Below are 21151 nucleotides of genomic sequence, written 5' to 3'. Positions count from 1 at the left end.
AAGGTTTAAGATCTGTCTCTCTCTGCCAACTCTACGAAGAATGTAAAAGCATTTTTCATAACCCCATTGCTCTTTTGCTAGCCACTTTTGCTAGCATGTGTGTAATTTATGCTAAAGGATGGATCTGGTCACATACTGTGTCTACGTGCTGGTCAGTGAAGATATCCCAAGAGAGGGTTTGATAACGTGGTGCCGAAGGGTCTAGTCGAGGCAACATGTTTTATGGAATGCAACTACCAAGCCAATTATGCATTAATTTAAATATGCAAATTTCAAAGACTTCAATAAATGTTTTCTATAAGGTTAGACAGACTATTGCCTGTGTTTAGTCATTCATTTTATAATATTTCTTCTGTATTTTTAAGTGTTTGACTGTAGCAGAGATTAATAAGTCTCACAGGAATAGATACAAAATCAGCCAATGGACATAGAAGAGCTGGACAAAATATATAGCTATACTTTGTGCTGTCAAAGACTTAAGTACTGTATTGCAGTGCTCCAGCTGAGAAGACACAGCTGTATTTTATGAATGATTATTACCTGCAAAATGCTGTTGTACAGAGTAGTGAGTTGCATTTCAGTCTCTTGCTCGGGCAATTGCTTTGCTCTCTGTGCCTGAAATGTGATAAAATACCCAGCCTTTTGCCTCTGCTGTCTGGGCCACTGGTTTCAGTGGGAGCAGTGGTTGTCCAGGGATGCTGTAAATCTGAACTGAAGGAAAGAAAAGTTCTTTGGCCAGGTTCATTTCAGGTATGTGTTTCTGAGCTGTTTGACAACAGCGTTACAGGCATTTGCAAATCAAGGGCCTGATTCCTTTTGTATTGTGTCCTAAAAACTCTCATTAGGATTATGGGATCCTTGCACCCAGTACATGTGTAGACTTAAGTGATGATCTATATTTCAATGGTTTCGTGAGATGAAGGGAAGAGTTTCTTCACTTTTCTTTTTTGCAAATGACATTAGCGTCTAGGTGAATGGATGCTCCAGAAAGAGCAATGGAAGCCGCACGAACCCAGGCTCTGATAGAAGGGAACAGGGTTTCCCACATGGCTGTGGGTTGATCTGTGTGCCCGTGTGATTGTCCTCTTGAGCGCTCTTCAGTTCCTCCTGCTTGTAGTATATGGAAACACTGGATCAGTAGGTTGGCCCTTAGTCAATGGCAACAGCTTTGAGGCTGTGCTGGGTAGAAAAGACTCATCTGCAAAGGTCTACCATTTTTTTGGGATGGGAAGCTAAACTTAGTGGTGCAACCAAGGGCTTGAATCAAGGTAAGGCGGAATGTGCTGTCGTGTGCCTCTTCTGTCTGCCTGGTGTTAGGGCTCTTCTCTGGTGTCAGCTCTACAGTACCGTACTGGCCTGAGAAGAAAATACAGCCCAGCTATGATAGGCCTATGGAGTGGCTAAATATGCCCTTATATTTAAATAATGCTTGTGCATAGTTATTTATCAGACCCTTATTGGAAGGGTATAATATATATACCACTTTAATAGCAATGTGTTGAAATAGGAGATTATCAAGAAACCTAGCGGAACGGTTTATTGAGTTTGGAGACATCATGGATTTAGGAACATTGGGGAAAATCCCATTTTGTCGTTTCGGTGCCATAAGGGGGGGTAGTTGACATACGTACAAGTATAATGTTAGACTCTTTGCTGATGCATTGTGCAAAAACTAAAAGAAAAATCTGAAACAGCTTTCACTATGCCCCCAGGGTTATTTTTTTTGTCAGGCCTGTCTTTCTTTGTTATCCATGCCAGAAGGGAAAGATGAGTCTTATTTATATAATGTATCTTCTGAGAAGTCAGTGAAGTGAGAAGGAGGTTATGAATATCATATTGCTTACCTGGCTTTTTAGCATTTTAATTGGTGCCCTGCAGATGACATCAAAATGTTTCTTAGGATAAGTACACTGTAAATCTGTCTGAAAATTTTGATGCTGGATCCTCAGTATCATTGAAATGTGAACACAAGCATCCGAATTTATGAAAGCAGAAATAGGTTAAAAAGCCTTCTGTTGAGGTGCATCCTCAGAAGAGAACGATTGTAGAGATCTACCAGAAAATATTTGAGTACCTCACTTTGAAGAGTAGATATTTCTATGTTCTATTAATAATTCCTTTTTTAAAAAAAAAAAGTTGCTAAAAGATTATCAGTTGCAACAAAATCTATATATTTTGATAGAATTGTAGAATAGTTTTTGTTGGAAGGAACCTTTAAAGATCATCTAGTCCAACCCACCTGCCATGGGCACTAGTTCAGGTTGCTTAAGATGTGCCCTGCCAATGCTAGGGGGGGTTGGACTAGATGATCTTTAAAGATTGTTAATTTTCTTTTCATATTATTTATTTTAGGTAGGACAATTTGGGTTCATTTTAAAGTATCCATATGGAAATAGTGAAGAGTTTACAATGTCCAGCGGCTGCCTTCAGACTACATTCTTTGTTGCTCGTTATTATATTTAAATTGCTGTTGAAACTTGCTTATTTTTCAGTTTTTGATCTTCTTCCATATTCCAACAAGAGAATGGTAACGAACTTCTTGCAACAAGCACTTGGTGATCCTACACTGAATGAAGTGTACTTGCTCTCAACATTCAAACTGCAGCCAAAGAGCACAGCCACCATATTTGGCCTGTATTCATCAGCTGACAACACCAAGTATTTTGAATTTACGGTAATGGGACGGATGAATAAAGGTGAGTTGTTTGGAGTACGTAGGGAAAAACTGTTGTTGGATCCATAGCTATTGGTGTGTGACAGATGGTTGTTTAAAACTGTGTGATTAACCTTTGTGTTTGAGTCATTCCTGTTGCCTGCTATCCACACTTAGGACCCCTGCTCACAAGATGAGTGTTGGTAACATCACCTCTCACTCCCCTTCTCTTTCCTTCCTCTCGCTGGATGCTGCTGTCTTCTGAGCAGGGGAAGCTGACCTGACAATCAGCTGGTATCTCCACCCTAAGCAATCCTGAGAAAGGAGGGAAAAAATGGAGTATGGAGAAAGGAGGCAATTTGTTTTTCTTTTTTTCTTTTTCCCCTTGGGACAATCACTGGTTCTTATTACTCAGGAATGCGAGGGACACACGCACATGCTGCCTCATGCATATGAAAGGCAGGTTCTTCTGCTGACCCTGGAGGTTAGATGTGACTATGCAAGACAAACATTCCTGGCACTTATGGGATCTTTTGGGTGAATTAAAGTGTTTCTTCTCCGTTTATAAATTAGTTAATGAGGAGTCAGAGTAGGAACTTCAGGAGACTCTTAGAAATGGAGAACTTTCATTGTTCCCTAGACGAAATCTAGGATATATTGCAATTTTAAGGTTCAGCGAAAAATTATCGAATTATGTGAATTATTGTTGCTTCATTGACTTCACCACTGCTATGATAATTTGCTGCTGCAAATGAGGTAATCGGGCAGCTGAGTCCAATATACTGAGAAACTCTACTGAGAAATTTCAGTTTATACACGGGAAAATTATTCTATATGCTGAAGAAAGGCACACTTTTTGCTTGGGAAATGTAGGGGAATGACTTAGATAAAACATTGGTAGTTTTATCAGGTCTGCCAAAATTCTTCTGAGGTCGGGGAATAAGAACTTTTGTGCTGTGTGTGTTGGGGGTGGGTAAGACATGGTCACGCAGCCTTATTTGTAAGTGTCATACAATTCCTAACACTGACTTGCCTAATTGCTAAATAAATGATAGATCACACATACCCCCTCTCTCCCTCTCACATGCACACAATTATGTGTGTAAATGTTATACATATATATAGGAATGCATACATATACACACAAATGTCTATATACATACAATTCTGAACACATCAAACTCTTCTCTGGATTTTCAAGAATACTTGCATGCTTGATGGTTACTGATACGCTTTAATTAACAGACTTAAGAGACTTTCAGGTAGAATGTTACATGGCTTCTTGTGGTTTGTTCTTAGTATGTTAGTGTTGTATTTGAGAAGCATCTGTGACAGGATGGTGGTGTATAGATAGGCAGCATGAAGAAACTTGTCCTGTCAGTGACCAGTGTTGAGTAGAGGGGGGACATCTCTAACCTACCTGTTGTAAAGGACTGATCAAACAGAGGGAGGTTTTTCACCTCCACGGAGGTCTCTTTGCCTCCTTATTACTTTAGCACACCTTGTTCAAAGCATATAGCAGCGTGTGAGTAGTAGGCAGCGTTTTCATGTGTGATTTCTCTGGAAGTGTCAAGTGTCCCATATGGCTACTTCACACAGTAAGTTAAACCACATCCAGGAGATCGTCACATGAGCTGAAGGTATGGAGTGTGGGGGCTGTTTCTGATCCTCTCAAGACTGAAGATCATCACTTAAGAGGTGAGCCAACATTGTCGTCTTAGCAAAATGCAGGGTCTAAATATCCACTATTTTGGAAGGGTGCATACGTGCGTAGTGCTTCCTCTGCATGGTATTTCCACTAACGTGCCCAAATCTGATCTAAGTAGCCCAAAGCAGCGCCGCGTTTGAGAGCTGTGTTCCAAATGGTTTGCTCATGTTCTGGTTTTGTTGTGGTATACCTGATAGTAAAATATTCATAATGTCTAAATGATTTTTAAAGCACAGATCTGAATTACTGAGTACCTGCTTAACTTGTTCTGGTTAGAACAATGTATTTTTCAGAGGCAAATAACATCTATGGGTTTCCTTTGTGTAACAAACGGCTGTAAGCACATAGAGGTGATGTAACTTAACAATTCTGTGAAGCAGTTCCTATTTACTGGCGGGATTAGTGGTTTCATTGAAAATCTGTTTATTAAACAGTACAGGTGAGCCACTTAGTCATGAATGTCAGTGCAGAATATCCTAGCAGCAAACATGTAATGCAGGGGCTTGGATGAGTTAAATCTTATGGAAACAGAGGCTGTGGTCCAGCAAAATCTCCCTTCAAAAGCCTACTCTAGTTTACCAGATGGATATTTGGCTTTGGCTGAGGAAGGAATACTTGATCCTCCTTCCAAGCCAGACTGTTCCTTGTCCTAAAACTATTCTGGCAGGGTCCATTCTGGGCCCTGCCACCATCTCCTCTTTTCTTTCTCTAGCTTACTGCTGTGTTTGGTCACTCTGAATGCAGGACCCAGATCCAAGGAGCTTGCTTTCATATAACCAGGCGTGCATAATATTCACATAAGGAAAATGCCTGCAATGTACTATGTCTTGCCAGATCTCTGGGTTTGCCAAGAAATGCTACCTTTTAGCAAGTTGCTGGTGACCTCATGCACCTTTGCGGAAATCTTAGCTCTGGCAGTGTTTTTACATAGACAGCAGTGAAAACATTCCTGATATTGATCACAGCTGCTGGGACTTTAGCACTAGTGTAGACTTTAAAGATGGAGATAGACCCTGCCCTGTTCATGCTGGTATAAATCTGGATTCTTTTAATCATTAGACCGAGCACTTAGAAAAACAGTGGGGAGCATGCACCCAGTAACTGAGAAGGCCACTGACACATAGAGGTGTCGCCACATCAAAGAGGGCACACTAGTGGTGGAGAGATGGGAAGATCATTTGTTAAATTAATAGCAATGGGGTGAGTTCAGTAGGTGTTACTAGCTCTGAAGCTAATAACAGATTTCCCCTTCACTATATCCACAACTTCTAGTTGACCTCGTGTTACTGTAGGTGTTTCTTGAAGGTCAGAGTTATTTGTGAGCTCTCACTTGATGCAACAGTAGCTGCCCTCTGTGAACTTCAAGCAGATGTTCACAGGAGCCAGCACTTAACTGTTCAGGTGCCCAGCCTCTGTGCAGCTTGACTCCTCAATGAACATAACGGTTATCACGAGGAAATAAGGGACACGAAGGCTGGTGATCAACGGAACCTTTGAAGCAAGGTCTATCTAACATTGTGGAGTAGTTATACACTGTATAGATGCACTCAGTTCATTGCTTCTGCAGATATGCCTTTGGAGAGCCAGGGAGGGATTTTGTGGGGAGAACTAGCTAGCTGATCTAAGAGATTTAGCTTGCAGATCCTAGCTTAAAGACCAAATTTCCTTAGGAAAGAGACATTTTTTCAATATTACGCAGCATGTAAGAATTTTGTTTGTCTGCTGTTGTGTTTTTTGATGGTGCATTTTACTTAATAAAATAAGAATTTGTTTTGTATGAAGTAGGCCATTTAGTAATGCCTTAAAAAAGAGTTGAGAGGGGGCTTAGTCATCTTTAGAGCTGGAATATGTCTTTTCTGCATTATATTTTGTTGTTACTTACTATTTATTACAGAGAGATGCAGGTTATTGGCTTGGAATCATGTTTCCTTTGGTTTCATTAATGGTGCATTTGGATACACTGTCAGATGGCTTCCCTGAAGGCAATATGCATCACGGAAACTGATTTTTCTAGTTGTACGTTTCTTTTTCACAGTATTTCTAGGGCTCTTAGATACCTACTTGCCAAAACGCTGACTGCTGGCTGTCGGCCTCATCTTTCCCACTTGTATTTTAGCAGGTTATGCCCTGTGAGGTGACAATGGTGAAGCCAGTTAAAGAGGCCTGGACAAAGCAGTGGAAAACACTGTGCAGGCAGCAATGCTTTACAAGTAGGGAGTCACCCAAGAGTTCCGGTAGTCCCGCTCTGAGAGTCAATATCCCATTTATTATTACCATATATATCTGCACGTGGGATGCATTTACAAAAGCTGACATGTGGAAAAATACCGGAGCAATTGCAGATTTCCACTGGATCTTCCTTGGTCAGCCTTGGGTTATCTGCAGCCCTCTGATAGACTTTCTGTGCATTTTGTCCTAGTGGTGCTGCGCTATCTGAAGAGCGACGGGAGGTTGAATTCGGTGATCTTTAGCAACATCCAGCTGGCTGATGGGAAACCCCATGCTGTCATCTTGTGGCTGAGTGGCCTGCAGCAGGAATCGAGCACAATAGAGCTGTATCTGGACTGCCTGCAAGTAGGTGCCATTCAGGACCTGCCCAAAGCATTTTCAGCGCTGTCTCAGAGGTCGGCAGCAGTAGAGTTGCGTACTTTCCAGGAGAAGCCACAGGTGAGTGGGAGAACTGGGAGCAGGCTGAGCACTTCAAGGGGTTACCAGGGGTCTTCTGGATCGCTGACTGAATCCAAACCTCAGCTCTTGCAGCAGCCAAGCTCTGTACAATGGCGCTTTGGTAATACTTAAGTACTGGAAGTAAAAGTAAATAGAAGTTCCCTGTGGAACAGATGAAATCTTAGCTTCATTGAACCCAGTTACAGTTCTGGTGACAGTTATGATATTTGTTCTAAACACAATTTTTATCTTATTAAAAAAAAATAATAATTATTGCCTCCCTCACTTCAGTCTAGGTGTTTCTTGGGGACTGGACTTTTTGTAAGGACTTAGCTGATGCAGTAAGGGCAGGTCTTCATCAGCTTCTTACAGCTGCCCAGTACGATCAACCCTTGGTTGTGTGTGCGGCTTTCCTCTTCATGATAAGCCACATGGACTAAGGTGGGGGACTCACCTGGTGTGAGAGTTAAACCCCCATCTGTTTGACTACAGTAGCTTTTCTTCCTCTGTCTGCCAACCCAGGGGTTGGCAGATCCATGGTCCAAGGTAAACAGTATCTTCCGCAGGCATCTTCCATCATCATTAATACAAAATATGCATCAGAAGGTGCAAAGGCCTTGTGTCCCGCTCCCTTGCTTTGTTTCACTGCAGGCTTGACAAGGAGCCTGTTCATATGGAGAATCACTAAGGTGCCCACATTTCTGACATGTATGTAAGCCTGTCTGGGGGAGCGGGCAGGGAAAGGCTGCTTTGGATTCAGCTCAACAACAACAAAAAAATCATTCTTATATGCCACAGATATAAAAATACGTGAATTTCCTGGTATGTGAGATCATATGAATTGGAATAGTAAAAACAAGTTCAAAATAAAACCACAGCTATGTGAAAATCTGCAAGGCAAAGATTAGGGGGTTTATTACAGTTCAGATGCTGATGGGTGGTCCTGAAGAGGATGATGCAGGAGCCCTGTGTGCTTAGGAAATGGATAACCTCTTTAAAAAATTAATTTACTTTGTCTGATATTTCACATTTTTTCCATTGTTGTGACAGAACTGTGAGCTCTTTTTTTTTTTTTTTTTTTTTTTTTTTTTCTTTTTTGTTCTTGTGAGTCCAGGATACGCTAGATGAGCTGAAGCTGGTAACTGGAGGAACACTTGCCCAAGTGGGGAACCTGCAGGATTGTTTTCTTCAACAAATTGAACCTGTTCCTCAGTATACTGGTAAGGCCTGCAACCAGGGTTAAAATTGTTCCTTAGGATGCCAGTGCAAAGAAGCTAATGTGATGAATATTAAAAATGTGGAGAAGATCTATAGACAAGTAATAACAACTGTTTGACAGAATTACAGCCATGATAATTTCCTGTAAATATTTTAGAAATAGATTGGTTTGTAGAGAAAACAGTCAGTCCTGCTGGTGATAAAGCAATGAGTTGTCCTAGAGAAGGAGGAGCCTGTGATGATTAAAAGAGGCTTTTTAGCCTAATTTGGAAGACAAACTTTTGTGATCATGATCTGTTTGTGTACATTGTGATCATTGTACTTATCCACATGGCCAGTATTCATCTTTTGTTGATCACTGGGGTATCCTGGAGAGGCGAGGGACAAGGCACGAAGAAAGACACAGGAGGCTGCAGAGCGTGTTCGTGTTAGGGCTACCACAGGCTGTGGTTCCGTGTGGGGAAAAGCCATTGCAAGGCAGCTACTAGTCCTGACGCAAGTTAGCCAAGGCTCTTGTCACCTCCTGGACTAGAAATCTGCTCTAAAACCAATTCCTTTTCTGCCTGTGCTGAACATTGTGGAGATTGAGCTGGGAACAGGGAGGAAAGAAAGGATTCCTGCAGGTCTCCAGGGGCTGTGTGCAATCCCCTGTGATGGGTGAGGGTGCTCTCTAACCTATCAACACAGCAAACCTGGGCTAGACTGCCCTGTCTGTGGCCCTTGCTAGTCCCTGTCAATCTGCAGGTGTGAAGGAAAAGAATGTGTTCGCGCTGCGTACAATATGTTAGTATTAATATGGGGGGAGATGGGGAGGGAAGGAGGGGGAGAAGGGAGTTTAAGGTTTGAAATAGGATCGATGGCAAGTTGTCTCTCTCACCCTTTCATGTCCCCCTGCCAAACCCAGCCCTACACCTTTCCTTCCTTTGACTAGAATAGAGACAAGATATGCAAATTTTGTACGAGAGCATCCTTGGTACTTTACATGAATGTAAACATCAGTGGTGTGCAATGATGAGTCTGTTTTGTCTTTTAGCTAGGTGAATTCTCAGTTGCCCATGCTTCTGTTTTCTTGCTCCTTAACATATATACATACCTAGGCAAAAAATACAGAATTTTATCATGAAAGGTGTCTGTGTTTCCCTAAGTGGACAGGCATTTGCACATAGAAGGGAGGGGTAAGCCAGTGTTTCCTCTGGAAAAACTCACAGCTCTGTGAGCAAGGTTTCCAGATTGCAGACTTGCATCTTTCTCACTTGTAACTTTTTGCTCATTAATCAATAATAGAAACAGTAGTAATACAGAGAGATACTGTCTCTCCCTGGCTGCCACTGCCTCTGCCTGGCTGAGCCTCCCAAATTCAGTTGCTTATAACCTTGAAGCGGAATCAGTATCATATTAATAATAAAAAAAAAACAAACCAACTCATATGAACATATTCGAAGTCTACATAGTAAAATCCACCGAAGGAAAACGTTCAAATGTTCCAACAGCAATATTAACTCAGCTGCCTTGCACTTTATATATGCTTCATGATGGCCTTTTAGGGGAGCAATGTATCAGATAACCACAATTTTGCCTTCAGCCAGAAAATGGGGAATGCAAAAGCTTAGCTGTATAGGGGTGTGGGACCTATGTATCTTGGTAAAAGCTCTGCTTTCACATTAATTGGAAAATCCTTGGGAGAGCTTTGGGCCTAAATAACTGTACATGGCTTTAATTGTGTGCCTGGTCATTGCTCACTGCTGTGGCAGCAGCATTCCCTCTGTGTTCACCCTGTGAGGCTGAGACATCTATGCAGTGTAGATGAGATTATGATGAGCAGACAGAGGTTGAACATTTGGAGCTTCCTGTATGGGTAGGAAAATGCAGTGCAAGATGCACTGGGTTTGATAGATGAGATTAATATGCTGCATGTAATCATCATCATCACAAAATCATACAGGTCAGAAGGGATCTTTGGAGGTCATCTGGTTCATGTAGGGTACCTGACCCTGACAAAGTCTGAAAAAAATAGCTATGTTGCACCATATCAAAGGTGCTACTGTTAGAGACAGTATGCTAATATAGACCCAAGGGCAAGAGTGGAGTTACGGTGTGGTTTTCCCTGAATACTTTCCTATTCTCCAGCAGTTTATGGTATACAGAACTCTTGACTCAGAGATGGTGTTTGGGTGTTTTGTACTCAATATATGTTTCCTTTGGTGAATCTGTCTAGTCAGTTTTGAATGCATGATCAAGAATGTCTCCTGGCAAGAAATCCATCATATGTCTGAGGAGATATCTCCTTCTGTTTGCTTTGAACATGCCTCTTCATAATTCCACATGCAACTTGTATAAGCAGCTTCCTTGGTGGAGGATTATAGGCTGACAGTTCTCTTGTCAGCTATCATCCATACTTTAATCATGGCTGGATCTCTGGCCAAGTAACCACAATCTCTTTGAATGACGCCTGAGGACTCTGACTTTGCAGGATGTGGGGAAGTAGGGTGCTTAAGCCAGTATTGCTCCCAAGAGAGCTAGAAGCATCATCTATGAGGCATTTCATGGTGGCCTGCAGTTACACAAGTGTTCCTGTGTTGCCCTGCCTGGGCCAATTAGCTGTGCAATGAAGCTGGTTGCCTGCTTTAAATCAAGGGCCCTGTACTGGAACGTGTTGCCCAGAGAAGCTGTGGATGCCCCATCATTGGAAGTGTTCAAAGTCAGGTTGAATGGGGCTTTGAGAAACCTGGCCTAGTGACAGATGTCCCTGCCACGGCAAGGGCCTTGGACTAGATGATCTTCAAAGGTCTTTTTCAAACCAAACCATGTTATGGTTCTGTACTGCAAGATCCTGGGAAGAGAAGGACAGGGTAGCTGTCTGACGTGACGTCAGGTTTACAGAGAATAAGCACGTCAAGGGACATCAGTTCCCTGTTGAACAGTAATTCTTGAGATCTCTCTCTGAATTTAATTACTGCTGTGAAAGCCATTCTGTTACTCAGGTTGTTACTGACTCAGAGTATAGGGCTAGGCAGTAGCTGAACTGGGGAGCTGCCTCAGTAGGTGGGGTATAGATGAGACTGACTACCTGGTAGGACCAGATAACAGTATAGCTTCAGGCTGTTCCTTTTGCTTATCCTGCGCAACTCTGGGAAAAGCCACCCCACAGTATATTGTGGACCAGCAGCTGCCCGAAAAGCCTCTCTGAGTTCTCACCACAGATCACCAGTCATTCTGCTGCAGGTGGGTCCTACCATAGGACTTGACTTTAAATGGAAGAGGAAAAAAAAAAACACAACAAACTATGGGAAGTTATCTGTTTATGTTCTGGTGTCTAAATTTGCAAACAGGACGTGTAGTTCATGGCAGTTTAAACTGTTTAGTCCACCTTAAAGTTTCACAGTCTGCAAAACTTAACTGTACAGAATATGTCTGGTTTTGATTTAGATGCCAGCCAACAAACAGCATCTGAAATATTCAGAATTTTTTGCAGATCTCAATCAATAATGCCTAAACCATTCTTTGTTTAAAAAAAACAAGCAAAACAAGAACAGATGCCAGCATCTGTCCCGACAGCCTCCGTGCCAAGTTCCACTATGGGATTCTGAAATACCCATGATATTAAACCCTGTCACCTTCCTTCCAAATAAGACAAGGTTGGGACTAGAACAGAGGCAGGTTCTGGAACAGGTGGTTCCCGAGTCTTTAAACTTGTTTAGTGTTTTGATGAGAAAATCTGAAGTGAAGAAAACGTAGTATATGAGGAGTTGGATGATTCCCACTAGAATGTTTGGAAACAGTTATACATGCTTTGAAGTACAAAACAATGAGGTAAACATTAAGAAAAGCATTTTTCATATAAGCTTTCAATACTTGCAAAAGCAATACATGAATAAGCCTCCCTGAAGCCATTGGGCATAATATCAAAATATCCTGCCTGCTTAGAACGTAAAAGAGCATATATTTGTGAAATTTGTTTTGACATACAGACTTAGACAAGTAAACAAATAGCTGCCGAAGAGAGCTACAAACTCAGAAGTGAGCTACAAACAGAAACTACCACAAGCTACTGTGCAAAACATACACTCTGCTTCTCCTCTGTCACTGGGTCAAAACTAATGTTTCATTTAACAGATAACAGCTTCATGTGAAGATCTTGTGTCCCTTCCCTATGGCTCGTTACAGATGTATCTTTTGGTCTTAGAGGTCTTTAATTTGCTACTTGGTATAGAGAACTGGCTTTGGTGTGAGTTCATAGCATGTTAAGTAGATGTTTTGTGAGTCCATTCAAACTGGGCACCCCCGGAAGCAAACGCAGACATGCAACTTGTGTACAGTGTGATAAGCTGCCTTTTGGAAGAAAAGTCAAATGACTGTTACACATATTAAAAGCCTCGTTTTGGTCAGAGAAGGCACTCTTGATGCATGGTTGGAGCTGCACAGGGAGCTTGCTCAGAAAGCTGGGTAACTTCACTTTGAAAAGTGTGCAGGAATTAGTTGTGGTGACATGGAATAAACAGATACTTCATGTCCCTGCTTTTCCCTCCTGTCCCAAATGGCTTATCACAAAAACCCACTCTTAAAATCCTAAGGTTTCACTTAGTGATGCTGGTCTCAGGCTTTGGGGTAACCAATAACAGGGGTGGCATTAGTTGCCAGTGTTGTTAGGTCTTACTAGAATCATAGAATCATAGACTCTTTGTGGTTGGAAAGGACCTTTGAGATCATTGAGTCCAACCAAACAACCTACAATCTCTGCCACTAGAGCATGCCCTGAAGTGCCACATCTAGATGTTTCTTAAATACCTCTAGGGATGGTGACTCAACCACCTCCCTGGGCAGGCTGTCCCAGTGCCTGACCACTCTTTCAGTAAAGTAATTCTTCCTAATATCTAATCTAAACCTCCCCTGCCGCAGCTTCAGACCATTTCCTCTGCTCCTGTCATTATTCACTTGGGAGAAGAGGCCAACGCCCACCTCTCTACAGCCTCCTTTCAGGTAGTTGTAGAGGGCAATGAGGTCTCCCCTCAGCCTCCTCTTCTCCAAGCTAAACATGCCCAGCTCCCTCAGCCTCTCCTCATATGACCTGGTCTCCAGAGCCCTCACCAGCCTGGGAGCTCTCTTCTGGACACGCTCCAGCACTTCAATGTCCCTCTTGTACAGAGGGGCCCAGAACTGAACACAGTACTCGAGGTGAGGTCTGACCAGTGCCGAGTACAGAGGCACGATCACTTCCCTGCTCCTGCTGGCCACGCTATTCCTGATACAAGCCAGAATGCTGTTGGCCTTCTTGGCCACCTGGGCACACTGCTGGCTCATGTTAAGCCGGCCGTCCACCAGCACCCCCAGGTCCTTTTCTGCTGGGCAGCTTTCCAGCCACTCTTCCCCAAGCCTGCAGCGTTGCTTGGGGTTGTTGTGACCGAAATGCAGGACTTGGCACTTGGCCTTATTAAACCTCATACAGTTGGCCTCGGCCCATCAATCCAGCCTGTCCAGGTCCCTCTGTAGAGCCTTCCCACCCTCAAGCAGATCAACAGTCCCACCTATTTTGGTGTCATCTGCAAACTTACTGAGGGTGCACTCAATCCCCTCATCCAGATCATTGATAAAGATATTAAACAAAACTGGCCCCAAAACTGAGCCCTGAGGGACACCACTAGTGACCGGCTGCCAAGAGGATTTCACCCCATTAATCACAACTCTCTGGGCACAGCCATTCAGCCAGTTTTTAACCCAGCGAAGAATACACTTGTCTGTGCCATGATTTGCCAGCTTCTCCAGGAGAATGCGGTGGGGGACGGTGTCAAAGGCCTTACCGAAGCCCAGATAGACAACATCCACAGCCTTCCCTGCATCCAGAAGTCGGGTCACATGGTCATAGAAAGAAATCAGGTTGATTAAGCAGGACCTCCCTTTCCTAAACCCATGCTGGCTGGCCCTGATCCCTTGGCTGCCCTGCACTTGCCGTGAGAGCTCACTCAAGATGATCCTCTCCATGATCTTTCCTGGTATCGAGGTCAGGCTGACAGGCCTGTAGTTCCCCGGATCATCCTTCTGACCCTTCTTGTAGATGGGTGTCACATTAGCCACCCTCCAGTCATCTGGTACCTGCCCTGTTGACCAAGACTGTTGACAAATGATGGAGAGAGGCTTGGTGAGCTCTCCCGCCAGCTCCCTGAGTACTCTTAGGGGAATCCCATCTGGCTCCATAGACTTATATACATCTAGGTGCAAAAGCAGATCATTGACTACTTCCTCCTGGATTGTGGGTGGGTTGTTCTGCTCTCCATTCTTATCTTCCAGCTGAGGAGGCTGAGCACCCGAGGGATAGCTGGTCTGACTATTGAAGACAGAGGCAAAGTAGGCATTAAGTATCTCAGCCTTCTCCTTGTCATTGGTTGCAACTTTCCTCCCTGCATCCAGTAAGGGATGGAGATTCTCCCTGGCTCTCTTTTTGTTGATGTATTTATAAAAGCTTTTTTTGTTGTCCTTAATGTTAGTGGCCAAGGTGAGCTCCAGCTGGGCTTTTGCCTTCCTAATTTTCTCTCTGTATAACCTAACGAGATCTCTGTACTCCTCCTGAGTTGCCTGTCCCTTCTTCCAGAGGTGGTAAACCCTCCTTTTATTCCTAAGTCCCATCAGAAGTTCCTTATTCATCCAGACTGGCCATTTTCCCTGCCCTTTAGACTTGCAACACTTGGGGACAGCCTGCTCCTGGGCCTTCAGGATTTCCTTCTTGAAGAGCATCCAGCCGTCCTGGACCCCTTTGCCCTTCAGGACTATCTCCCAAGGGACTCTCTCAACCAGTGTTCTGAACAAGCCAAAGCCCACCCTCCGGAAGTCCAAGGTGGAGGTTTTGCTAACCCCCCTCCTTACATCGCTACGAATTGAACGCTTGACCATTTCATGATCACTAAACCCAAGACGACCTCCGACCACCACATCTCCTACTAGTCCTTCTTTGTTTGTGAACAGTAGGCCTAGCGAGGCACCTCCCCTGGTAGGCTCACCTACCATTTGTGTCAGGAAGTTATCCTCCATGCACTCGAGGAACCTCCTAGCCTGCCTGCTCTCTGCGTGTTATATTTCCAGCAGATACCCGGCAGGTTGAAATCCCCAACCAGAATAAGGGCTGGCGATTGTGAGACTTCAGCCAGCTGCTTACAGAATACTTCATCTGTGTCCTTATCCTGGTCGGGTGGTCTATAGCATACTCCCAGCACAACATCTCCCTTATTTCCCTTTCCCTTCAACCTTACCCATAAACACTCGACTTTATCATCACTGGAATCTAGCTCTATACAATCAAAACACTCCCTAATGTACAGAGCCACACCCCCACCTCTCCTTTCTTCCCTATCCCTTCTGAAGAGCTTATAGCCATTTATCGCAGCATCCCAGTCGTGACAGTCATCCCACCATGTTTCCGTAATGGCAACTACATCATAGCTGTCCTGCTGCACAATGGCTTCCAGCTCATCCTGTTTGTTGCCCATGCTATGGGCATGTGTGTAGATGCACTTGAGCTGGGCTACCGATTTCACCCCCATCCTTGGCCTTCTATTGCTAGGCTCATTACTAGTTGGCCTGGTTTTATCCCCTTCCCCCTTCGTTTCTAGTTTAAAGCCCTGTCCATGAGCCTTGCCAACTCTAGGCTAGAGAGCCTTGACACTGAAATAATGGTAGAAAAATCACAGACTGCTTTTCTCTCTGCAGAGAGGTTTCTGCTTTGCCTGTTTTTGTGGTATACAGTGCAGTTCAGTCCAGAAAAGCTTTGAGTTCATGCAAATCACTCTATAAAAATTGGAGCTAGATACTGTATTTGTTCTAAGGATTCCTACAGGGCTTAAGTAACAGTAATGTGTCACCTCCTTGGCTCTTCACAGTTTTTCCATCTTTTATCTCAGAAATTATCATGTCAAATGAAGGACAGTTATGTGCATTGTGCAGTCTTTTTCATTGCTGTTTCCCTGCAGGTGATTTTAATAGGCAGCTGATGGGTCAGATGATGCAGATGAACCAAATACTTGGAGATGTGAAAGACCTTCTCAGACAACAGGTACTGTACGCTGTGTACAAATACTTCAGTGTGAAGTATCCTGAGCTTGCCTTTTTTGATAGAGTCAGGGCAGAATTCACATAAGGAACAAATTCCTGTGTAGCATTCACTGCCTCAGAGGCATGACAGTGGAGAAGAGATAACCGTATAGGTCCTGTTACCCTGTGCCCACTATGGAGGACCATTGAGTGTGGGAGTGTAGGGGACTGGCTTATTCAGATCCAGAAAATCTAGTGTCTTAAGTGGAGAGGAAGTAGAGCATCCATCCTAGCCCGCTGTGACAGATGTAGGTCTGTTGCACACAACTGAAATTGCATTTGTTCCACTTGCTGGTGGGTGTTAGAATCGGAATTGCTGGTGGCGCGTGCCTTTAGTTAAGCATGTCATTCATAAAGGTCCTGTTGATGAAGGCTGAACTGAAGTACAACATTATCACTGTCCTTAATTTTATGGAGTACAAAGCACATCTTATTTCAAGATGGCGTAGCTATGTTGCATGGTTTGAGAGGTATCTTGGGGAAAAATTATAATGGTTGTTCCGTCAGCCAGGTACAAACTGGAGCTGTCTGTATCCAAATAATGTTTATTTTCTATAACCTCAAGGTCAAAGAAACAACTTTTCTGAGAAATACCATAGCTGAGTGCCAAGCATGTGGTAAGTATTCCTGTTATTGCCTGCAAAAGGCAACCAGATGAGATGTACAGTTGTTTTAAAACTAGTATTGATTGCATCAGCTTTATGTGGTTTCTAAGAAGTACTTTTAAAAAAAATATTGTGTCCAAAATTCTAGATGTATTGGACACAAATTTAAAATAGATTTTCATTAGAGAAAAAGCTTTCAGCTTCCATAGACATCACAATTGCCTATTGGGAGATAAAACCCCACTAAACTAAGCAGTACCACTCACCCTCTACTGTCAGTTCTTGCTCTGCCACAAAGCTGTGCCACATGTTCCTGGGGAGGGAGACATTGCCTGCCAGATGTCTCATGAACAGTCTTAGAAGGAGGACAAGGAGGAATTGTGTTCTGCTCTAGCTGGTATTGTCAGTCTAAGGAAGATCCTATGCAGTCCACCTGGAAGTTGTCTGATTCTGAGTAGGCAGTCAGTGGTTAACAGCGATTAAGACCCAAAAGGTGGTCTCTGTTCACTAAATGGAAGAAATAGCTGCTTTCCCAAATGCCACTGCATGGCCTTCCTACACAACTGACAGTCAGGACACACATGCACTCAATATAAAACCCAAAGTACTCCCTCACTGGGTGGGGTGAAAGGCCTTTTAGTTGATTTCTTCTCCCAGTCTGTCAGCCTGATCAAAACTCAAGTTGAGCTCCAGACAGGTTAACCTTTACGTGTAAGTGCCGAAGAAAAAGTCTTTAAATGCTGCATGCATCAGTACCAAGGTTCAGCACCTGCCAAAAACCTTGCTTTTCCTCAGGGCTGGTCTCTGTGCACCTAAGCCAATATACTTGCATATCGTGGTGCATGTTTGTGGGCTTCCAGCTACTGCTTCTTTATTCCCCTTATTTGTAGACTCTCAGATATGCTCTTGTGAAACCATGGCACTGTTTTTCTTATGAAGTGGTAGTATTGCCACTTTAGCCAGACAAATGCCTTGTACCATCAAGCTTGAATCCCTTGGGCCATCTGAGGTCGCCGGCTTTCAGAGCTTCTTCCCCTGGCCAGCAGCAGATCTGTGCTGCTAGGACTAACATAGCAGGAGGGCTCCTGTGTGTAGCCAGGAGAAGCATGTGGACCTAACAAAATAGCCGTAATTTCCCCTGTCTGGGGACACAGCAAGCTGCTGGGCCATTCCCAGCATGAAGTCTCCTCAGCCACAGCACCGCTGGTAGCAGCGCAGTGCAGAAACACAAAGCCCCTGCTGCGCAGCGTCTTGGGGATCTCTTCAGAGCGCTTGCCAGCCGAAAGCCGTGATGGATGTTTCTTTCAATCGCTGAAACTGTTGTTCTTTCTGCATTAAAGGTTTGGGAACTGTGAATTTTCCAACTCAGCTTCCTAGGCGCAGTAAACCCAAATGCGAAGTTAATTCCTGCTTCAGGGGAGTCAGGTGCATGGAGACAGCAGAGGGATTTCAGTGCGGCCCCTGCCCTGAAGGGCTCACGGGAAATGGAGTTACCTGCTCAGATATCGATGAGGTAAAATAGTGACTCAATTAAAAAAAAAAAGGGGGGGGGCACAAAAAATTAAAGTGCTAAAAAGCAACTCTTTCATGCATATCAGTGGGTTGCTGATGTTTGCTGTCTTCAGCATTTGCTGACTGCTTGCACAGTGAATATTAATTCATTCTCATTTGATTATACCTCCGTATTTTGCTGTTGCTGCAACTTTATGGAGACGTGTGTGAAAACTTGAAATATCCTGGTGATTTGAGAAATCACTTAAAGGAGTTTAATGTTTGGAAAAAAAAAAACAAAACACAAAAAAACCAAACAAACAACCCCAAAACAAGCTTTTGACATAGTTGTTTCTATTCCACAAGAAGATGCAGTAGCTTCTGTTAAAGGCAGAACTACAGAAGCACTTCTTGTCAATATGGGCTTTGTTTCTTTAAATTGTAGTGCTCCTGAACCAGCCTTGGAGGCCAAAGTCTTCTCTTCAACCCAAACTGGAGCCCGGTTTTCAGTCTTACCTTTAAAGTCTATGAAAGAAAATAAACATTTATTGTTATTGTTTCTTTTGCTTCTTTATGGTTGTGGTGAAAGCTGGCAATGTTGACTTAAATCTATTATTTTTTTCTTGTGCTCTAAATTCAGAGCGTGCTTGTATTGAGGACTGACTTAATAAATTTATGATATCTTAAACGATCAAATGAAACCTGTGTTGACTGGAATGTGACACTTATTCAGAACACAAACAACACAACCACTTAACAGTTTCACTGCATTTTTCCTGTGTGATGATTTTTGCCACTACCCTCTAGTGATTTTTTGGAAAAGCACCTGGATGTAGTAGACAGGGAAGCAGGACAATTAAAGCTAGGTCTTTAACTGTGCCTGTGGATAACAGTACTACCAATGTTACCTGCCTAATGATGTAAAACAGCAAAAGCGACTCCCTTTTTCTCCTTCCTAGCCAACAAGAGATGTGCTTTGGCTGCTCTTTGGGTTTACTCCCTCCTGGAGGCCATTGGCAGAGAGGATGCAATGTGCCCAACTTCTCTCTCTCTGTGAAAAACGCTGGGGAGGGAAAGTGGGTTGAGTGTGGCAGTTTCTTGAGTTGTAGGTGATGTCTTTTATTTTGCCTCACATGGCATGGACTGTGTTCGCTGCAACAGAAGGCACAAAAAATGGAAGTGAAGCTCTAAAATGGAAGTGTAAGAGATGAAGTGGAGACAGCTGTGGTGCAAGTTTCATGCCAGAGACAGCCATGGTGAGAGACTCAAGCCAGTCTAGGTGGACCCCACCAGTACAGATGGGTTCCACTGCCTGAGCCATACCCAGACTGAGACAGAGCATTGCAATAATCTCCTCCTTGCCATTTTCAGGGCTGGAGCAACTCTACCCATCATGGCAGGGGTGGGAAAACAGAGACTGGTCTGTAGTGGCCCAGTGTTAACATGTTTTTTTTGTGAGCAGTCAGGCTCTGCCAGTGGAGACTGATGTGCCTTCATGTTCCTGCCACCGCTCCACATGGCAGACCTGACCTCATATTAGAAACAGCAAGGAAATTTTGACAAAATGGTGTTGCAGAGGTATGGTCTTGCTCGTATGAGGTCTTTATGTAGACACTGCTACTAAAATGCCACCTAGTTTGGTGCAGTTTTGTTCGCCAGTAAATATCTCCTTTAACAGCTGGATTTTCACTTATGGTTGCGCAGGGGAAAAAAGGAGATAATAAATGGCAATAGCTTTTCATTTTCTGATACGAGGGGATGTGTCATGTTATTTGTTTTCCTGAGTTAGCTGAGACTAAGGAGGAAAGTAATTTTTTTTTTTCAAAAGCTCTGTAGGAATCTGTTCTGGGAGAGCACCTTTTTACTGAATAAACTATTTCTGTACTTCCTAATAACTGGCATTTAAAAAGAAATTCTGATTCTGATACAAATTCTGATAAAGACAAATCTGGAAGCTTCCTCACTAAGAGGTGCCATCGTCTTTTCTGAGCCTGTTAGTATCTCTGCAATATGCTTGCTCCCTTATTCATTACCAATTTAAGACATTAGTTTCACATGATGATTTCCTGTATCTTAGGAACTGCAGCTGTGCTCTGTGTACGATGTAATTTGAGTGCCCTCTGCTGCCTACAATAAAAAATCCACAGTAAATAAGGAGCAGAAAATGTCTGTCCTAGGTTTTATATTTTCCTTCTGCTAGTTGTGAACTTACTTCTAACAAGTCTTTCCATTAAACAGGCTTTGCTTTTAAACATAACTTTTCTTTCCCTGGTGTGTGTGTGTTTGGTTACAAGTTGTATGTTTGTTGCAGGTGGATATTTCTGGCTTGTTTGCCCTCCATCTTGCAGATGTTTTTATGTTAGTGATGGAGGGGAAAAAAAAGGAATATTTTTAAAACTCTTTTCTGTTTTCTTTCTCATGTTTCTTATTCATTGTTGTCTTTGAGCCATATGCAGCATGGTGGCATGTTGATGTTTTTGGTACCCTCACAAATATTACCTATCAGCTAGTGTTGGTGTTGGCAAGGCAGCAATGTAGGATGTGGTTCCTGAGCTGGCACCCACAAGGCCAGTGAAATGGGTCACAGCCGTTCTGTAAAACCGCATGAGGCAACGAAGCGAATGGTGCCTTCAGGGCAAGGGTGATGCTGTGGGCATGTGGCATTTTAGGAGAAGTGCTGTGGTTTGTCTGTGTGCCTCTGGTCTAGAAATGCATGGGTGCCACAGACAGATC

At 43.4% G+C, this 21151-nt stretch overlaps 1 protein-coding gene across 2 annotated transcripts in view; it reads left to right on the top strand.

The window, feature by feature from the left end:
- Positions 1 to 21151, top strand: part of THBS4 (thrombospondin 4) — a 42588-nt gene that overhangs the window by 1803 nt on the left and 19634 nt on the right. For both annotated transcript variants that reach the window (XM_074568893.1, XM_074568892.1), the window contains exons 2-7: positions 2493 to 2696; positions 6781 to 7028; positions 8143 to 8248; positions 16202 to 16284; positions 16888 to 16939; positions 18268 to 18440. In XM_074568893.1, the coding sequence (XP_074424994.1) occupies positions 2493 to 2696; positions 6781 to 7028; positions 8143 to 8248; positions 16202 to 16284; positions 16888 to 16939; positions 18268 to 18440 (866 nt within the window). The remainder of the gene's footprint in view (positions 1 to 2492; positions 2697 to 6780; positions 7029 to 8142; positions 8249 to 16201; positions 16285 to 16887; positions 16940 to 18267; positions 18441 to 21151) is intronic.

This window comes from Larus michahellis, chromosome Z (assembly GCF_964199755.1).
Source record: "Larus michahellis chromosome Z, bLarMic1.1, whole genome shotgun sequence".
NCBI classification, from domain to species: Eukaryota; Metazoa; Chordata; class Aves; order Charadriiformes; family Laridae; genus Larus; species Larus michahellis.
The sequence above is the reverse complement of the archived record's forward strand: the minus strand, read 5'-3'. Positions and strand labels throughout refer to the sequence as shown.